The sequence below is a fragment of the Perna viridis genome, chromosome 6, assembly GCF_037379345.1.
Source record: "Perna viridis isolate PV_CMFRI_1.1 ecotype Kerala chromosome 6, ASM3737934v1, whole genome shotgun sequence".
Classification (NCBI taxonomy): domain Eukaryota; kingdom Metazoa; phylum Mollusca; class Bivalvia; order Mytilida; family Mytilidae; genus Perna; species Perna viridis.
In genome coordinates, this window is record NC_142450.1 from 18,836,642 (window position 1) to 18,857,172 (window position 20,531).

At 32.4% G+C, this 20,531-nt stretch overlaps 1 protein-coding gene across 3 annotated transcripts in view; it reads right to left on the reverse strand.

Moving 5' to 3' along the window:
• Positions 1-20,531, reverse strand: part of LOC148613938 (phospholipase D1-like) — a 76,830-nt gene that overhangs the window by 18,119 nt on the left and 38,180 nt on the right. For all 3 annotated transcript variants that reach the window (XM_088587656.1, XM_088587655.1, XM_088587653.1), the window contains 7 exons: positions 13,225-13,306; positions 7,036-7,149; positions 6,364-6,503; positions 5,717-5,783; positions 3,628-4,890; positions 2,083-2,144; positions 23-174 (listed from right to left, as the gene is read on the reverse strand). In XM_088587656.1, the coding sequence (XP_088443782.1) occupies positions 23-174; positions 2,083-2,144; positions 3,628-4,890; positions 5,717-5,783; positions 6,364-6,503; positions 7,036-7,149; positions 13,225-13,306 (1,880 nt within the window). The remainder of the gene's footprint in view (positions 1-22; positions 175-2,082; positions 2,145-3,627; positions 4,891-5,716; positions 5,784-6,363; positions 6,504-7,035; positions 7,150-13,224; positions 13,307-20,531) is intronic.

Consider the following 20,531-nt stretch of genomic DNA (forward strand, 5'->3'; position numbering starts at 1 on the left):
TCTAATGATATAAAATACGTACCTTCAAAGGGGTCATGAAGATCAACAAAATCTTTATAAATAAAGTTGACATAGTCCTTGCCTATCCAGAGCTTACTGGAGCCAGATATACCCAGTTTATCTATCTGCATCTCACTATTAGTTTTATGTAAGGCAGGAAGTGGTGAATCTAAGCTATAAAAAAATACAGAGAAAAAAAATAACACTTGGTTTTAGGCCATGCATAAAGTAATATTTGTTTAATGTTACCCTACTAAGAACTCAGAACATAGGGAACTAGGAAGGTAGGAATGGAATTTTATTTTATGGACAGATAACCAAATCAGCTATTACATGTATTACCATAACTGATATAGAAGGAGAGATGAAAAAAAAAAAACGAGAATACCAAACTTTACTCCTAAGGTATATTTAGAGTAAACACTGACATTAGCCCCTAGGGTAAATATGGCTAATATACAATTGATTTGCTGTTTAATTAAACAAATATAGAGTGACAGGATACTGACCACTTGACATACAGCTTTTTCTTCCATATCACTTAAACAATACAATGTACCAAATTTTAACTGTCTAAATTGTTCATAAGTGTATATTTCTGAACACAGAGAGCTTATTGTTTGTTGGATTTCTGATTTTGTGGTTGCATACTACCCATAAAAACCACAAAAATTAGTACCTCACAAATAACAAGAGGCTCCCAGAAGCCTGAATCGCTCACCTGATTAAAGTTTGTCTTTCAAGGGCAATAAATATGACAAGGAGTTGTCCAACAATTTTGACTCAAGAAGACTTTGGTGGGACTATCATTAGGATCATTTCAGCGACAGAAAGTTTCTTTCTTTTAGTTTCAAAGATGTAGGCTGTAACAACTCTTACAACGAGTCACGTGACAACTTTGATCCCTGATGACTTTTGAAGGCTTAATAATAAGGGTCATTTCAGCTATAGAAATAATTTTGCTAAACCTAACGGTTTTGAAGATACTTGTTAAAAACTACTGTCTGACCCCTATGTTCTATTTTTAGTAACAGCGGCCATGTTTTTTGACGGATCAAAAATCCCCACATCATTTCAATGCACAATACCCCAAGGAACATTCATACCATGTTTGGTTCCAATTGGTCAAGTGGTGTCAGAGGAGAAGAGTTTTGAAAAATTGTTGACAACGACAACGGACACCAAGTGATGGCAATACCTCACATGGCCTTTGGCAAGGTGAGCTAAAAATGGAACCACAGTAAGTACTGCAAACACTACCGTTAATTACTACAAAAGTTTTATACCATGGAGAGAGATGCTTTTCTAAGTACGGTCTTCTCCTGAGTAACTATAAAAGTAAAGAACCAAGTATAATTTTTACTTAGGCTTTACTGTCCAAAGTTACTATTTAGCTAATACTTTTTTTTATAAGTTCTATCCATGGTAAAAAGACTGATGGGGATATACTAATGTGAATTCAGTACCTCTACAGAACTCTCTAGTTTGATTACTTCCCTTTGCAAGACCATCTGACAATTATAACATTTTTCATGCTGATGGTAAGTGATCTACATATAACATTCAACCTACATGTAAAGTTTCATAAAAATTTAATCAAAGCTTAATATAATTTCACCATACAAGCTTTAAAAGTAAAAGGCACATTTGGTAAAATTATCTCCCCTTCATATAAAATTTATTCAAATTTTATAAGAAGTTAATTTCACAAAATATAAGGACAGACAAATGAACAGACAGGATGATTTCTTTTTACCTTGAATAATAAGAAATGAACTACAATTTCTGTCCAGTAGAATAAGAAGCTAAGGTAATGCAATCAAAATTTTCAGACAGTTTCATGATACATGAAGGATGAATAAATAAATGGACAGAAAAGATGTATACCCCTTCCTTCCCACTTAATTATGAGTGGTGTCTTAAATTTTTAAGGCATGTTATGTAATACAGAGAGAGAAAGATGAAATAAACATAAGAGAAAAAAGGAATCTGTTAGAGATGAGAGCCTATTTGTATTTTGATATTCTACATCTACAGAAAGCCTGGCTTTGAATTTCATTATCATTCTCCCAATTTACTCACAAGTCCATTTCTTCCTTGATTCCATCCAGACTGTCTTTTCTGTCATGTTTTATTTTATCTTTCTGAAAATAAAATGTATATGAAATATGAGTCTTATGAAATCATATACTTCCTATTTTCACCAATTTTGATTATTTCTCACCTGGTGTTAGCAAAATTTTCTATGTTAAAATTTTGAGTTCATTAGGACTAAAAGGAGATTCCATGAGAAGAACATGGGATATTGATGACTAATTACAAGTGAAAGCTTTTGACCAATTATCATTTTGAGATTTATACAAAATTTAAAAATTCAGTGCCAGTTATTTTATTATAGTCAGTAAGAACTTTTATACAAAAATGTAATGCGTAAAATAATTAAATTCATTTGAAAAAAAAATGTTATTGATTACTTTCTTAACAATCATGTACATGTAATGGAACACATTCACCTATTCAGATGTTGGGAAGTGATGGTAATGTAATTAATTGCAATCATAATGAATGACTCTGACTCTGACTGCACTATTACTTTCTTGTTTTTTTTAAAACTTGTTTTCTCTACCTACATGTACCTATCTCCCATGCCATTTTTGGCACGTTATATCGTATAGCAGGTAATTTTCATTGATGTAAAATTTTGCAATTTGCTCTATGAATAAGGGTACATGTGTTAAATTTTTGTGGTCTTTATTTTTCCTTTCTATAGATACTGCCTATGGAAGATAACTGTGAAATACCTGGATTTAAATTTGGTGAGTTTTTTGTTTCACAATTCTCCAATCATTGTGAATACAGCAAAAATTAGAACCTCACAAAAATTTCCCATTACACGGTATGAAACACACATACAGTCAAACCTTGTTAAGTCGAAGTCGAAGGGACCATGCAAAAATGTTCGAGTTATCCGGGGTTCAAGTAATCCGAGGTCAAGGATAAACCGGAAATACTAGTAGTTTGGTCAATGATTGTTTCTGCATATACATCATTTTTTGTGCTTGTACATGTAAATGCACTTCACTTTACACGGTACTTTGTAATATCTTGCATTTCATATCGGAAGATATTTTTTTTGGTTTGTTGTATATCATGTTTGAAATACTGAACGGCAGTGAGTGTTTTAATGAAATTCCGATGTGTTATTAATACAATTCATTTCTTTTAACAACACACGCAATTTTAAATTAATTAAATAAACAAATCAAACCATAAAGAGTGTCAACAAATTAATTTTAAAAGCCATGATAATCGTTGTTAAAACACACTTCGATCATGGTGTGTAATAAAGCAATCAGTTTTCCGACTAATTAGTTGACTTTGAGACATCAGGGTTAACTAACCTCAAAGTCCTATCAAGGTTACTGATTGATTACCTCGAGTTATCCGAGATTTGATTCATCCGAGTTCGAGTCATCCGAGGTAAAATTGTATTGGAGTAAGGGGAGTTTTGCTGGGACTTTGTAATCAGTTCGACTAATCCGAGTTGACACATCGAGGTTCAACTGTATATTCTATTTCAACCTTACTATTAGAGGTTATTTACAATAAATATACCTGTCTACTTACTATTCTATTAGATATTTTGGCTGAAAGAGGCTGCTTTGATTGTGGAAATGGAGTCATCATCTGAGGTTGTTGTATCTTTGATTGAAATTTCTGTACATTAAGAACTAATCGCCAACGATTGGTAATAACTTCGTTAATTTTCTCATCATGGTTATGAGCGGTACTTTCTTTTTCTTTTTCTTTCTCCAAACTTAGTGATTTTTTAAGAGATGTACGTAATTTTCTTTTTGCCCAACTTTCTCTGTTAGCTGTCCCTCTACCAGATATATCGTGATTTCCGTCCTTTTGTGGAGAAGATTTTGGCCGCATTTGTACACCAGAGAAGTCTTTGTTTTTCTTGTCCATACCTTCATTTGGATCAATGAACACAGGTGCATCTGTAGTGAATTTTTTAAATCCTTTTTCTATTATACCATTCTCACTTTGTTTAGATTTCCTATTTTTACTTTTTTCTTGATGTTTTTTCTCTTCTTGTTCTTTTTTTTTTATTTTTTCCTTTTCTTTTTTATTTCTTTCTAATTCTTCCCTGAATTCCTTTGCAGATTTTCTATGAGAAAGAACTTCACTCTCAGAATTATCTCCCTTTACTGGATCCTCCTCAATTAAATTTATCTTCTCCTCCTGTCGCACTAATTGTTTAGATCTAAGTTTGGAACTAGATTCACTTTTCACTATTGAGCAATTAGAGTCACAATTAGATTCATTTTGAGCAGTCTGCTCAGCATAGGCCATGGCTTTTGAAGCAAGAGCTTGGTTTTGCATATAATTAACAATATTTCTTAACTTTTCCTGCTTTTCAGCTTCCTCCATTTGTTCAGGTTTTTCCACATGAACTGTTACCTCAACTTCCCTATGACTGTTCTCTTTATTAACCTTTGACCCTTCATCCTCGTCCTTTTCTAAATTATTCTGATCAGTATCACATGGTTCACTTTGCAATGAATTACATTGTTCTTTTTTTAAAGGCACATCAATTTCAAATATATTTCCCATTACTGAATCTGAGTGTTTATAAGCATTGTCCTGGTCGATATCAGCGGTGCTTTTATCATCCCGATCAATGTGATGATTAGAATAACTATTCTGTCCATCTGCCTTATGACCTAAACACACACATTCCTTATCCTCCAAAGAATTTTCAAATGTTTTTTTTTCATCGTCAGGAGTTTCAAGTAAGTTCTGCGTACTTCTGTTTGGACTGGGCGGCGTTATGCAAATTGTTATTCCTTCTGTGTCATCTGGACTTACTTCAACACCATTTACCTGAAATAAAATAAACAAGATATTCCAACTTCTACCACTTAATCAACTCCTTGGAAATTTTACAAATATTTAGTTTGCATAGCCCCTTTATGCCGAAGTATGACGTGTTCATTTCTACTTCATTTCATTGTTTTTATACAAATTATAACAAAGTTTTTTTGTTCGGTTTCTTATTTGTACATATGATAATGCAGGTGATTTCAAATCTTGAATGATGCTCGGGCGTTAAACCACAAATATCAACCAATCAATCAATCAATCAAATCTTGAAATATTACTAGGGCACAATTAACTTTTTCCCCTTATAAGGAGGTTAAAGTGAAATAAAATATGAAAATAAATAAAAAAACAAGTAACAACTACCTTCAATTTAAGTGACATTCAATGGAGAAATAAAACAAACCATTAATTGTTCAATATTTTGTTGAACAGCTGTATACCATGATTCAGAAGTCAAAAGAAAACCAAAATAAATGTGGCCAATAATATATATGGTCTTGACTTCCGCTTGGTACAGGCATTTCAAATGAAATGGTGGGTTAAATCTAGGTTTTACAGTGTGCTAAACAAATGAAAGTGTACATTACAGGAAACTTAAGTTCAAATGCATTGTTTTTGACATCCATAAATCTTATAAATTCTACATCCATCTTCTCAACTATTTTTACCTGTCTTATTAACTCATGCCAACCCATTTGAAAAGCTCCTGGGTAATTGTAAGCCAAGATTTTTTTGTATCACTTACTGCTATGCTGATGAAAAGTGAATTTTTACCCCTTACTGCTGTTCCACATTGGTCAATTAAATTCAATATTGGAAAGCTTACCTGAATATCTGGTCGCTCTCCTGCAGTGTGAGGGGTATCATAGACAATACAACCTAAGTCTGTTAATCTAAAGCAGAAATAAAACAGTGACCTTGATATTTGACCTACTGACCTCATAATAGAAAGTTGTCTGCCTAGTCACAAAAGCATCCAAATGGTATAAGCTACATTTTTTTATAATAACTAATTTGATCATATTAGATATAAAGATCTTTGCTGAGTGTGTCATGACATGACTCCAACATTTTGAACTTTGTTCACTTGGGCAAAATGTGGACACAATGTTAATTTTCACACACTTAAAAGTTCATCATGGAAACAAAAAAAGTGTTTGGAGATAATAGTGCACAAAATTTGAAATTCAATTGAAGTAAAAAGCAGTTCTGCTTTAAGAGTGCTAATTAAACACCTTTGCCTCTGATTCCTATAACTCTAAAACCATAAAATTATTCGAAATCTAGATTTTCATAAGGAATCTAATAAAAAAAAACATACAATTTTATGTTTGCAAAATTTGTTTGCTGTTATATAAAAATTTGAGTTTTATCTCTGACACTATTCAGCATCATAAATGACTTTCAGTGATACAGTTGCTATGAATAAAGAAAAAAAATATTTTCTTAAGAATTCCAGTCATTGCACAATACCTATGCTGAGCATCATCCCATCTGCCATAACACAGATCAATACCACCAAGGAATGCCACTTTCTGGTCAACACAGACTATCTTTTCATGATGAGCCCATAATAATACCCCACCAGCGCCATGGTCAGGATGACGTAATACCTAATGATGAAAATATTGATAGTATAAAAAGAAAAGTTGGTATTAGTGGGATTTAGGTTGACTACTTCAAAAAAAATCCCATCCCCTTTTTAATGATTATGTTAAATTCTAATTTGTAAACGTACTGTGAAAGACTGCCAGGAACCTTTAGCCAAATGGTTGTCATTGTTTTTTATGTTCATTGTTACCGGTATTCGTTTTTCGTTTTTTTTTTCACTTCATTTATTTTTGGGACTTTTACAGCTGGCTTTGTGGTATAGGTTTTGCCCATCAGCAAGAAAACTAACATTTTTCATTTGAAGCAGACAACATCCTGGCAACTTCAACACTATAACATTTGTGATGTTCCAACGGAAAGTTATATTTAGCAAGTGACAACATACCACTTGTAAATATATATGGTCAATGCATTTCGACTGGTCAAATAGAACAGTTGCAGTATAAAATTAAGGATCATTATATACACAAGTAACATTTTTGGAATAAAAATACTTCACTAGCAAAAATAATGTATCATTTTTTCCAGACTTACTTTAATATTTTCAGGGCACTTTTGTGATAAGATATGTTTACTATAAATACTGCTAATGTTTAAAGCCACTGACATCTCTTTGTATAACAGGACAAATATCTTTACACCCTGCTTCTGAAAATAAAAAAAAGCAAAAGCTATAAACTACTCAAAATTTCAATAATGTAAATAATAGCAAACAATAACAATGAAGTTGCACGCTGTGCTACGTATACCCCCACTTGAACAGGTAGCTAATATATGACAGCAACCAAAATCTCTTACTAGATATGCCCCATATAAAGTCATTGACTAAATTTAAAATCAATTCGTGCAATGATAGCTTAGATTTTTGTGATAAAAATTGTTTCATCATTCCATATAGTGAAAAATGGCTAGGTCCCAAAAAACAGCAAGTTGATATTGAACAGCAACCATAACCACTACATATCTATATTTAACTACATACCAAATTTAAAATTAATCCATCCATTGTGGTTTTAGATAGTTGGGACAAAATTCTGATGGATGGAATGACAGACAGACAAGGTGATTTCAATTTACCACCCACTCCTTCAGTAAAGGCGTAATTTGGATGCGTAATCAACAAGGGAATTTAATTTCTTTCAGCAACAAATTAATAAATTTTTAAGTTTCTGCATTTTAGCATGTATCTCTGAAAAAAAAAATAACATCAGTTTCGCAGATGAAATATGTGGCCCTTTCATTGCCTAAATATAAAGACACAAAGGAAGTTATACAATAATGTACTGTTACTACTGATTTTGATACCAACATTATAATTGAGGAATATATTAACGAGTAAGATATTTCATATGATACTGTCAGTATCAAAATCGAAAGAAACTTTATTCTGGTTATCATGTTTTTAGCCATTTTAGTGAACATTTAAGTTTTATTCTCCTTTAGTGTTGACGCATCATGTCATTTTCATTTTTTTGAACTATGGAAGATCTGAAGACATCAAATTTACTTTCACTGTTTTGAAGGACATTTTAATTATCTTGTCATGAATGAGATAGAAAAAAATACCTGTCAAAAAGATCAAAGGAAAAACTTATAGATTACCAATAAAAGTTATATGTTTATGGTGAATCTATAAGATATATGTACTATAATTCATTATAGCCAGTACAACAGTTAATTTCAGTAGATAGATTGATAGAAGTCTATTACCAGATGGTCTTAGGTAGTTAACTGGACAATGGACAAAGAGTTTCCAATAGTAATTGAATTTAAAATAACATCTAAATTTCCTTTTTAATTGTCTAATTAACTACCAAAATATTTCATCAGGTAGAGGTTGCTGAATAAAAAAAGAAAACAAACTTAATCCCCTGAATAAAACTAATTTACTTGCTGTAACTAAGTGTACAAATTAAAATCAATATCAAACTCCATATACTTAAGTACTTCCCCATCTAAGAATCAGGCAAAATGTGTATAAGGTGTGGCACATGAAGAAAAAATACACAGAGATTTTATTGTAGTATCCAAGTATTTATATCTCATAACCTCAAGAAATTACTGTCAAAGTGTTTGTAAAGTTTGCCTTTTTAAGATATTGATAGTTAAAATTTAGTTAAAATGCACTAAGGAAAAATGGCAGGAAATTTTTCCTGAACATTTTCCTTATATAAGTACTCAAAAAATATCTACATCATCGATACTCCAGGATAAATTTAAATAGCTTTATAGTTGTTTACTAGATGTATTTGAATAAGTCTGAGGCAAAAAAGACCAAATTAAGAAAAATGATGTGCCACTCATTGCCTGATTCTTATATAAAATGATACTTAAGTACTTGGCGACAAAATTAAATGCATAAATAAACATGAAGTTTGTATAGGAATTACACATATGAGACAGTTTGTTTTGGTATATTACAAATGACAGAGCATAAATTGAAACATCTGTTCCCTAGTTTTTATATGTACCCTTACTGCATCAAACAGCCAATCAATCCATTACATGTAACAAGACTATTACATTAAATGTCAAAAGTTCTGCAGAAAGATTTTCTGAAGATTTTCTAAAAACTATTATTGAATAATATGTTTTAATGAAACAATACAAACATGTGTTTCCTTCTTTACCTACTGAGTCTGGTAGATTGCCATATTTGAAATCAGCAGTGGGAAACCTAAATCTAAATAAATTGATAAAATCTTGCTTAGCTAATCATTATACTGAATAACTGAGTGACATTTTTATCCAGTCCAAATGATAATATGGAACAATGGGGAACAACAGCAATGTTATAGAAGGACAGTCAGGACAAAAGGGGTCCAAACTTATTTTCACAAGTGGAAAGGCCTGGACCTTTTCATGTTTAAAGCCAAAGGTCCATAAGAAAAAAATCCAAAGTCCTTAATAGAGTATCAGTAAATACATTTGAGGGTGCAAGAGATAAAAAATGAAATTTTAAAGGACAAAGGTCAGAATTTGAAGATCACAGATCTAAGACCAACACAAAAACCTGTGAGTAATATTTCTCCTTTCCTCAAATTAAATATAAGCACCTGACTTTTTTAACAATTTAGATGGTGATTAATTTTTCTCAAACAGTTTCCTGCAATTTTATGTTTTCTGAGTATTCTCTAATTTTTATGGAAGAAACTGACTGTATTTAGGTCAAGCACAGATTTACACATTTCTTCACTTTCAATTGTAAAAAATAACATTTCATGAAGCATGAGTTTTGCTAAGTTGCAAAAATAATGAAAATTTCCAGCTAACTTGAGTAGTAAAATCATTTTACAAACTGTCAACTGAAAGAGAATCTGTATTTAACTTTTCTCATAATTACAAAACTGGGACACTAGGATAAGCACATTAAAAAGAGGATGCTTTATAAAGATACATTACAAAATTAGCAAGATTGTAGCTTATAAATTGACTTGTTTTTTTCTGTTCTCTTTGTTTTTTTAGAGATTATATTTTCATTCATAGCAAAATTACCCTTCCAATTAACACACAGAGCTGTCAATTAAATCTACTAACTAAAATCACAATATAAACTCTTTAAAAAATTAGCAAATAAAAATGTCTATAAATAGAAATTCTTTCACAACTCTGAAACAATTATAACAACAACAGAGTTAATTAGACATCTAATGTAACCACAAATAACTACTTTTCCATCTCACATGCCATTACCTAAAGGGAACTTAATCACTTACTGGTAATCAAGCAAACAATAACAGCGAATATTATGGTTCACTTCATGGAATAGTGGTGGTCTTTCCCTAGATTCAATGACCAATACCCAATGAAATGTTGAGTAGTTAACTATCAAGGAGATAATTTGATGAAAAGATTAAATCTCTTCACCCAGTTTAAAATAATTATCTAATACATTTCATCAGGTGGCATTTAATCAAGGGAAGACCAACCCTATCCCATGAAGTTAACTATAAAACTTGCTGTAAGCAATGTGAAATTCAAGTTATCAACAAAAACACATCCAATAAACCTATTTATCAAGGTGCTCTCTGTTCGACACATTGTCAATTAAGCCTTCAGTACTTAGATGAGTAATAATCAGGCATACAGTATATGCTTAAACATCTTAACATATTTGCAGAACTTTTTATTGTTGAAATAAAACACTTCTATATAAAAGTATTTATACTAATTGATTGATAGTTTTAAGTGCTACAGCAGATATTTCATGCATTTCAGGACAAGAACATCTGTCCAATTGAAAAGACACATCTTAGTACTAGTCCTACATGCTGAGCCAGACTTTTTTATTGTGCTAGCTCAAATAAGTTATAACCCTAAGATAAGCATGTCATCTCACAAACACACATATTTGGACTCTGAGCCAACCAGTCATCATGTCATTTCCTATATGAATGCATTGTGCTTAAACAGTGACTAACAATTTTTAAGACTTTGGTTTATAAATCAGGCAGGTACCAAAGCCACAACCTTCCACACTTTGGAATTAAGCATGCAGCCACAAGACCACAGAAGCAGTTAAAGAACAAATAAACGAAAGAAGCAGTGTGCAGTCCATTTCATCCAAATTTCAAATGATTTAAATATTTTTTTCTTCATCATCCTCTATCTGCCAAATTGATTGCATAAACATTGTAATTCATAAAAGGATTTTCCAATTATGAGTTTCACAAAGTATTTCTTTAATACCTGCCTTACTATTAAATGGATAAGTACATAAATCTTGGTAAGAACCAAATTTTTCACTGTTGAGAAATGGCAATTAAAACAAATGTTGGAAGTCATAGAAAAGTTCTGTCTGTATCAATGTTTGATGATCTTCAGATAAAATGGAAACATTTCTAAAATAGATTTTGTTTGCAAGTGAGCATGTCATTAAAAAATAAATGCCTGTGAAAATGGTGATAAACTGTTGCCTTGTTGTGTGTCCTGCCATATGTCTTTTACAATCAAGATACATGTACTTGCAGCTAATCAAAAGGTTTATACATGTATCTGAATTTAATTTGAGGCATGCATTTGAAATCTCTAACGAAGAATAAATATGCTAAGCTCTCAGTGATCATCATTTGAAATACAGAAAAGTTGAGACTAGTGAACTCTTTGCAGAACCAGTAAAACGACAATTTTTCAATTTTTAATTACTTTCCAAAGTAATTAATTAGCACTTCACATAAGAATCATGCAAAATGTGATTCACAGTTGGAAAGCCTACATATTTTTATTTTTGATATTTTGTTTAAAATGTCACAGTGAACAGAAAGTAACATGTGGTTTTTCATATAACCCATGTTCATAGGTGATAAAAATTATATAGACTGTACTGTAGATTTCAAAATTAAGGGAGACAACTCTGTAAATGACACTCAAATACAATAGAATCTATTGGTTTTTCAATGTTGATTATCTCCTAAGAGCAGGCAGATTTGAATGAATAATTACACATTTCACAATATAGACCCATAAAACAACTTAATTACAAAAATAAAAATATGTAGCCTTTTTGGGGGCATATCACATTTTTCAGATTTTGCATGACTCTTACAAAGACTGTTACTTAAAACGCTTTTGTTTTTTCTACAAATCTAGTGCATTAAATACTAGTAAAAAGTGACTATGCCTATCAGTACAAACTGAAAAAATGCTTCAATTTGAGTCATATTAAATTCATATTGCTTGACTATGGTAAAATTGCACATTTGGAATATTAGGCTGGCAAATTTAATTCAAACCTTGCTGACTATTCCATGTCAATCAATCTTAAAATATTTCAATTTTCTAGTAAATTATGGCAAAGTGCTACAGCAATGACAAGAAATAACACCACCTCTCAAGAAAGAATTGACAGTTGCAGCTTAATGGATAAAATATGCAATATTCCTGAAACTAATTTGGTCCCAAATGCCAAAACTTCAATATTTTTTTTTTCAAAAACTATAAATCACAATTTAATTTATGTTATAATTATTCAAGACCTAAAAGTAAATCAAGATTAAAATTAACAAAAATGTCATCATAGCAGTTATCACACCTAGTGCATGGGTTGAAGAACCAAAACAATCACTACTTCAAAACTTGTATTATTTATTTTGGGCATGGGTAGGGTTTTCACATTTTTATTATTGACACTGCCTTAGTGAATGGTCTCCAGGTGATATACTGGCTTTGACTACAGAAAGTTAAGTGGGTTTGATTTTGACCAGTCATACTAAAGTTTTAAACATTGGTAGTTAGGCAATAGTGCTTCTACACCAAGTATGGGGCATACCAGGTGCGGATCCATCCAAGAACTGGCGTACCGGGCGTATCCCCCCTACCCTCTAAATCGGTAAGAAAAATATTTTTCACAAGTTACACCCCATAATATTTTTTGCCTTGCTTTGCACGGCATTTAATTCAATTAGGCCCCCCCCCCCCCAACTCAAATCCTGGATCCGCCCTTGCATACATCATTTAGGAAATAGACTGATGGTTGGCTTGGAGTCAGAATAATGTGTCCAAGTAGGGTGATATGCATACTTACTTCTATGAGCAGAATAAAAAAAACTTCTGCTCATCATGTCAAATTGTAGAACAAAGCAAGGTGTGTTTGATTGGTCAAAAGTTCTTTTCCTGAAATGCAAGAAATATCTGTCAACAAAACTTAATCCTCAATCAATTATTCAAATATTTTTTGCAAATGTGATTAAAAATTATGTCCAATTTTCTCAGTATCATACATACTGCTTTTCTTTCCAAGATATTATCCAATCTCCATTTATTCCAGTTTCCAGTGTGTCTCTTTAAATATATTTCAGGACTCAACCTTAAAAATAGATTAAAAAAAGAACTATAAAATGAACAAAATAATTTAAGTATTAAAAGACATTGAATACAATCACTGAAAATGCTTTTTTCTGTCATTTAAAATTTAAAAATACTTCAATAAATTAAACAGTTTATGTTTATCTGGAATAAAGATATAAACAATGGTAAAGCATGAATACCTAAAGTTTCCTTAAAGGGACTTAACTCCCCCACCAATACTGTAAGCAGCATGTGATTAGAGCATTCAGGACTTTGCATTGGCATCATTGCTTGGGGAAATGAGAAAAGAAATTTACGCACATCTTTATATAGATAAATAGTCCAACACACATAAATGTCTTAGAATTCTGGCGGTAATTAAAAAGGCATTGTGGAAAACACTATATTGGAAAGGCAACTTAAAATGACAAAGTCATAGCTCTATCTCTTACTAATCTGGTCAAAATGGAATTTAGTGATGACATTTATGTTAGAGTGGGGCTATCAGTTTAGTTTCTAATTTAAGATTATTTAGTTCTCTGTAGAATGAAAGATACAGATTTCTTGACGAATATGAATTTTCATAGATTTTTTACTTAAAACCAGGATTTTAACTAAAATATAAAAATAAAAGTATAACTGTCTTAAAGTCATATTTTCTTCTCAAAAATATACCAAAATTGACAACCCTAATGTCTTATATCTCACCTGCTTGCACTAAACATAGTATTGTTAATTAAAGCCATAAATTATTTCTACACCTCAGAAATCTGTTTCTTAGCAATTAAAATCTAATTTCTGCTATCTCAAATGAAGTTTTATGGCTATAACAACATCAAATAGAAAACTAATTAACAGTTCTGCAGTGAAATTAAAACAACCTAAAATCACAGTATGGAAGCAATAAGACAAAATAAACTTGACACAATCTACTTCAGGAGGTGAATGAAGCTGGTCAACTATTTCTATGACAATGATGCAAAGCAGGTGTACCCAACAGTTTAAATTGGCTTTATTATTTCAACTTTCCAGACAGTGAACTCTAAAAATTTTGAAATTTAAAATGGCTTGATTCCATAGTTAAAAAAGGAGGTGTTACATGTATAGCAATTATTTCAACGTACAGAACTTTAATAAAGTCCAGAAGCCTTTACTGGTTGGTGTTTTTTTACCTTACATTTGCCAGTTTGTCTATTATATACATATTAAAAATCCAGAAAAAAAACTGGTCAATTGGTACTGCAAGGTAAAATCTTGAACAGAAGAATTCAGTCTTTTTTATCAGAAATATATCAGAATCATACACAGAGTTTGCTCAACAGTTAAACAGAAATGTATATTCAGTTGCAGATAAGATGAAGGAGATAAAAAAATATCCACTCAGATTCCTTTTTCCTGCATAAGTATTAGGGCATAATGAAATGATTCATTTCATTCAAGTTTCAATGATCATTCACAATTAGTACAATCATCAACTCACAACCATGGAGTAAACTGTGAAAATGGGCTTCAATTGGAACATTAATCGATACCCTGCCATATAATGATGAATAAAGGGGGATGGCAAAATAATAAACACATGAAAACATTTTGGATTTTGCTGAAAATTGAGCTTAACCTGTATTTTATGGTTAAACAATGGTGGAAAGTAGTGGGATGGACAGGCAGACAGACAGACAGAGGGGCAAGCAACTCTTTGGAGGGTATCATAAAATACCTCACCACTTCCTGTGGCAGGATATAAAAATGAACAGGAAGAAAGACTATGAGAAAACATGACAGGTAGAAGATGAAACATTGTCTAAAGGTTAATCTACTTGTGACTGAAATATGAGTAATTTTTTTGACATAGCCATAAAAAATTGTATGAATAAGAAACTTTTCACATCTATCTTATTATATATCTTCTATCTGTCCTTCCAAAGAAACAAACCATATCTTATATTTCAGAAATTACCTTATTAAGGTCTTATAAACAACTTTATCTACATTCATTAGTCATGGTTAGAAACTATGGGCATTTTAGTACCATAAAAAAAACTACAAAATCAATACTGTAACTATGAACATGAAGTTAATAACTACCTCTTTGAAGAAGAAAACTAAATAGGCATGATTTGTTAAGTGTCATTATATTTAATTTAGCTGTTATGGCAGATAAATTTACTTTTATTAATCCCTAATCAAAAGCAGACCATAGTTTATTTAAAGCAGGTAGTTAATTGCCTTCTAACCTTTCTTGTTAGTTTTGAATCTCAACATACTTATGGTGTATTTAATGATTAGATAAACTTTTCTTTATGCAATCTGTTTTTACCGTATGAAAATCTGTGATTTCACGGCCAATACTTGTGTATTGATTTATAATTGGCATCCCTATATTCTGAAAATGATTTCTATGTAAAAATATGACCATTACACAAACCAATATATGGTGTGCAAGAATCTGACTATTCAATATTCAAATGCCATACAGTAGGGTCTGCTTGTTCTAAAGTTTATCAAAAGGATAGAGATTCACCAATTGAATTCACAGACATGTGGCTGTCCACAGTCAGGACCTTTTTGTTAACTTTGAAGAAGTGTCATCATTCTGTTACCATGGATTTTATTACTGTTGTTGTCAGGGCCTTTCAGAGCTTATTCCATAAAGGTGTGTTTACACTTAATGAAGACCTTATGGTGTCTCTTTAAGGCCTTTCATTAAAAGGCAGTACCAGGTACTTTTACCCTTTCTAAACTACTGAGAGGTACCTCCTGAGTTTACAATTTCATACATTTTTATTAAATAAAATGATGAAAAGTACCTCCTACAAAAACAAAAGGTACCTACATTGCAAAAAAATAATGAAACCCCTGTTCTCTAAGTAGGTACTATTTTTATAAAGGTTATATTGTGGTGCATTTGTTACAATGCACCATATCTGTTCCTATTTGTATTTTTAGGATTGAGCTAGAATTACAGTAAATCACTTAAATAAATTACACATGCAATAACATAAAGTTACACATGTGTAGAAACATTAAATCACACATGTGAAGAGTTCTCAAAAGTTCACTAAGTCCAAAACTGTAGAACATGCAATACTTTTCCAATTGTCTTCCCCATTAAATGCAATAAAATGAATAGCACAGCCGATTACTAAGTACATGTGACCTGTGAAATCCCTTTAAGTGCTACCATAATTTCAGGCTTATATTTCATTAATAGTTATATTAACTTTATATTGCCTTACATACAACTAAATCCAAAGTAACTGTTTGCAGTTATACCCTATCATACATCAAAGTGCAGCAAGAAATAGTAAAAAGGTTTTTATGGCTATAAATAAAACATGAAGCTGTGAGCAACAGCATCATAGGTATGGCAAGAGTGTATACCCAAACTTGTATATAAGGAGAATGTATGTGGTGAATATGTCAAAGAGACAATGACCCCATCAGGTAAAAAATGTCAGCTCAAGGTCACTCATGGGTCTACAATGAGCGACGAAAAAACCCTCACATCACAGGGTAGGTTGCAACAGGCCCCAAACAATATTATACACAGGCACAGTGAAATAGTGGTCACGATACTTTTCTATGTCATTGTTGTCTATAAGAAGTAAACCAGAGGCTCACGTGAGCCTGTATCGCTCACCTGGTTTAATTACTTGCTAAATATTTCATATAATTTTGCGTAAATTTACAAGGAATTTTCCTTAGATGAAGATTTTCTTGCAATTTAAAGCATTGGTAAACAGGAATTATTGCATGGGACAGGTTGGAAAGGGGACATAATGCATAGTTTGCAACCCCAACATACTAAAATCCGGAACCAGGCCTTTAAAAATGCAGAAATTGCCATTGTTTTGCGGAATCCATGAAATTTCTGCAAAACACAGCGTTTCTTAGCCTCCAACATGATTACTTTGCTAAAAAACTAATCTTATTAAACTAGGCATTTCACATCCAGTTTTGTATGGAAATATAGTTTACAAGGCACATAAATGCAAACAATGTCCATCAAATCTTAAGAATTATTTAAATAGACTGATTCATAAAGGATATAAATTCGACATTGTTGTCAGATCATTAAATCTGGTCTTTGTAGGAAAAAATATTGATACTCTTATTAGATCATTACATTATAACTTAATCATTCATATTTTAGCATTTTAGTCATTGCACAACTTCTTGCTAGACCAACATAGTCTATGATGTTGCAGTTCTAAATCCTTTGGAAGTTTTGTAACTGATATTTTTTGTGTTGGGAGGCTTGAAGATTTGTCATCCTTATTTGTGTCCTGAGCTTGCTTTCAGTAACTGCGAGCATTCATTGTTTATACCTCATTTGTTTGTCTTCTATGTTATTGTTAATAATTGTTGAGGTACTTTTCTAATGAATTGGATGTATTTCAGGTTGATTTTTACTGTGTGTCTAACTTTGTATTTATTTTAGCCTTTGACCGTATAGAGGGGGAGGGTTTGGATCCAACAAAACTAGTTTAACCCCGCTGCATATTGTTTGCGCCTGTCCCAAGGCAGGAAATATAGTCACTGGCATGTAGTTGTCTTTTTTTAAAACATTTCAGTTTCTTACCATAAATGATAAACTGATATAGTATTGAGGAAGGGCCGGACCTTTTTCGGGATGCTGGGATCAGAGGTTTTTAAGCTCAGGATTTCGGGATTTCTGAGAATTAAGCCCGGGATTTCGGGAAATAAATCCACCGGGAATCGGGATTTTAGCAGTTTTTAAGTTCCTTTGTTGTTCGGGATTTCGGGATTTAGTAAAAATAAAGTCGGGATTCCGGGATCAGACCCCCTCCAGCCCCCCCTCAGTATTGTGTTCACTGATTTATCCACTTTGTTTTTATTGGGGCAATTTAGAGCTTGCTACATGGAGGAAATTTCCCACTTGTTGAAGATCATGTGGCGACCTCTAGATGTATACTTTCTCGAGCGGAAACTTTGGTTAAGTTAAGATCCACAGTGGCAGCCATTTTGAAATGGCAAAAGAATCACAAGCTTTAATCTCCTCATGCCAACGATCATTTGTTTCCAGTTTTGTTTCATTTGGTCAAGCGGTTTCCGAGAAAAAGATTTTTACATGTTTTTCTCATAGGGTCCAATGTTAAAGTAAGATCCTCGGTGGCGGCCATTTTGAATTTCCGATTGGCACCAAAATCACAAACTTACATCCCTTCATAAAAGTGAACATTTGTGTCAAGTTTTGTTTAATTTGGTCAAGCGGTTTCCGAGAAGAAGATTTTTACATGTTTTTCCCATAGGGTCCAATGTTAAACTAAGATCCTCGGTGGCGGCCATCTTGAATTTCTGATCGCCACCAAAATCACAAACTTTCATCCCCTCATATCAGTGAACATTTAATAGTGTCAAGTTTTGTTTAATTTGGTCAAGTGGTTTCCGAGAAGAAGATGTTTACATGTTTTCCCCATAGGGTCCAATGTTAAACTAAGATCCTCGGTGGCGGCCATTTTGAATTTCCGATTGGTACCAAAATCACAAACTTTCATTCGCTCATATCAGTGAACATTTGTGTCAAGTTTTGTTTAATTTGGTCAAGTGGTTTCCGAGAAGAAGATTTTTACATGTTTCTCCCATAGGGTCCAATGTTAAACTAAGATCCTCGGTGGCAGCCATCTTGAATTTCCGATCGGCACCAAAATCACAAACTTTCATCCCCTCATACCAGTGAACATTTGTGTCAAGTTTGGTTTTATTTGGCCCTGTGGTTTCAGAGAAGAAGATTGAAATGTAAAAGTTTACGGACGGACGACGGACGGACGGACGACGGACGCCAAATGATGGCAAAAGCTCACATGGCCTTTGGCCAAGTGAGCTAAAAAAAATACCAAAGTCAAACAAAACAAAAAGTTGAAAAGAGACAACAACTAAATTCTCTTATATTAGCCCTATCTACACATATCTCAAACAGCATACCATACCTGTCTAAAATTATGACTGTTTGGACAATACACTTTGTTTACTGTAGTCAGATAGGTTTATCTGGGATCAAACGCATCTAAAATGCCTTCAAATAGTGCATGGTTTAGACAGGTTTTTGTTTATTTACAGTTTGTTTAGACAGGATTTTGTTTATTGGGGGTTCAATTTAGTCAGGTTTTTGTATATAAGGGTTTTGTTTAGACAGGTTTTTGTTTATTTAGGGGTTTGTTTAAACAGGTCTTCATTTATTTAGGGTTTTGTTTAGACAGGTTTTTGTATATTTAGGTTTTGTTTAGACAGGTTTTTGTTTATTTAGGGTTTAGTTTAGACATGTTTTTGTTTATTAAGGGTTAGTTTAGACAGGTTTTTGTTTATTTGGGGTTAGTTTAGACAGGTTTTTGTTTATTTGGGGTTTTGTTTAGACAGGTTTTTGTTTATTTAGGGGATTGTTCAGAAAAGTTTTTGTATATTTAAGGTTTTGTTTAGACAGGTTTTTGTACAGTCAAACCTCGGTAGCTCGAACTCCAAGGGACCATTGAAATGTGTTTGAGTTATCGGGAGTTTGAGAAAATGAAGTTCGTATATTTCAGGATTTTTTTCGTTGCCGGTCTGAGTTCGACTTTATCGTTAGAAATTGCTTACTTCCTACAAAGTTGTGTTAGTTCGTAGGTCTTTTTCATTCGCTTTCGGAAGATTATGTTGATTTGTGGACACTAAAAATGCTGTGTTCGCTCTAAAAAACCTTCACAGTTCAAGATCCTACCCCATAATATTTTTTGCCTTGCTTTGCATGGCATTTAATTCAATTAATGCCCCCCTAAACTCAAATCCTGGATCCACCCCTGAAAACTACCTTATTAGTGATGACTTAAATATACCTTTTATATCTACTCAAACCTGACAGGTTTTTGTTTATTTAAGGTTTTGTTTAGACAGGTTTATGTATATTTAGGGTGTTGTTTAGACAGATTTTTGTCAATTTAGGGTTGTTTAGACAGCTTTTTGTCCTAGGGTTTGGTTTACACAGATTTTTGTTTATTTAGGGTTTTGTTTAGACAGGTTTTTGTTTATTTAGGGTTTTGTTTAGACAGGTTTCATTGTACAAGCACACTTCTATTTTTAATGAAATACAAAATGATCAGTCAAATGAAATTGAAAGACAACTTTTCAATTAAAATCAAAGTATCAAGATTCCCATATCAATATACTTTCATGGATTACAAATAGTACTTGTAGGTGCACATAACCTTTGAACTTCTTTTGAAATATCAATTAGGAAAGCCATTATATCA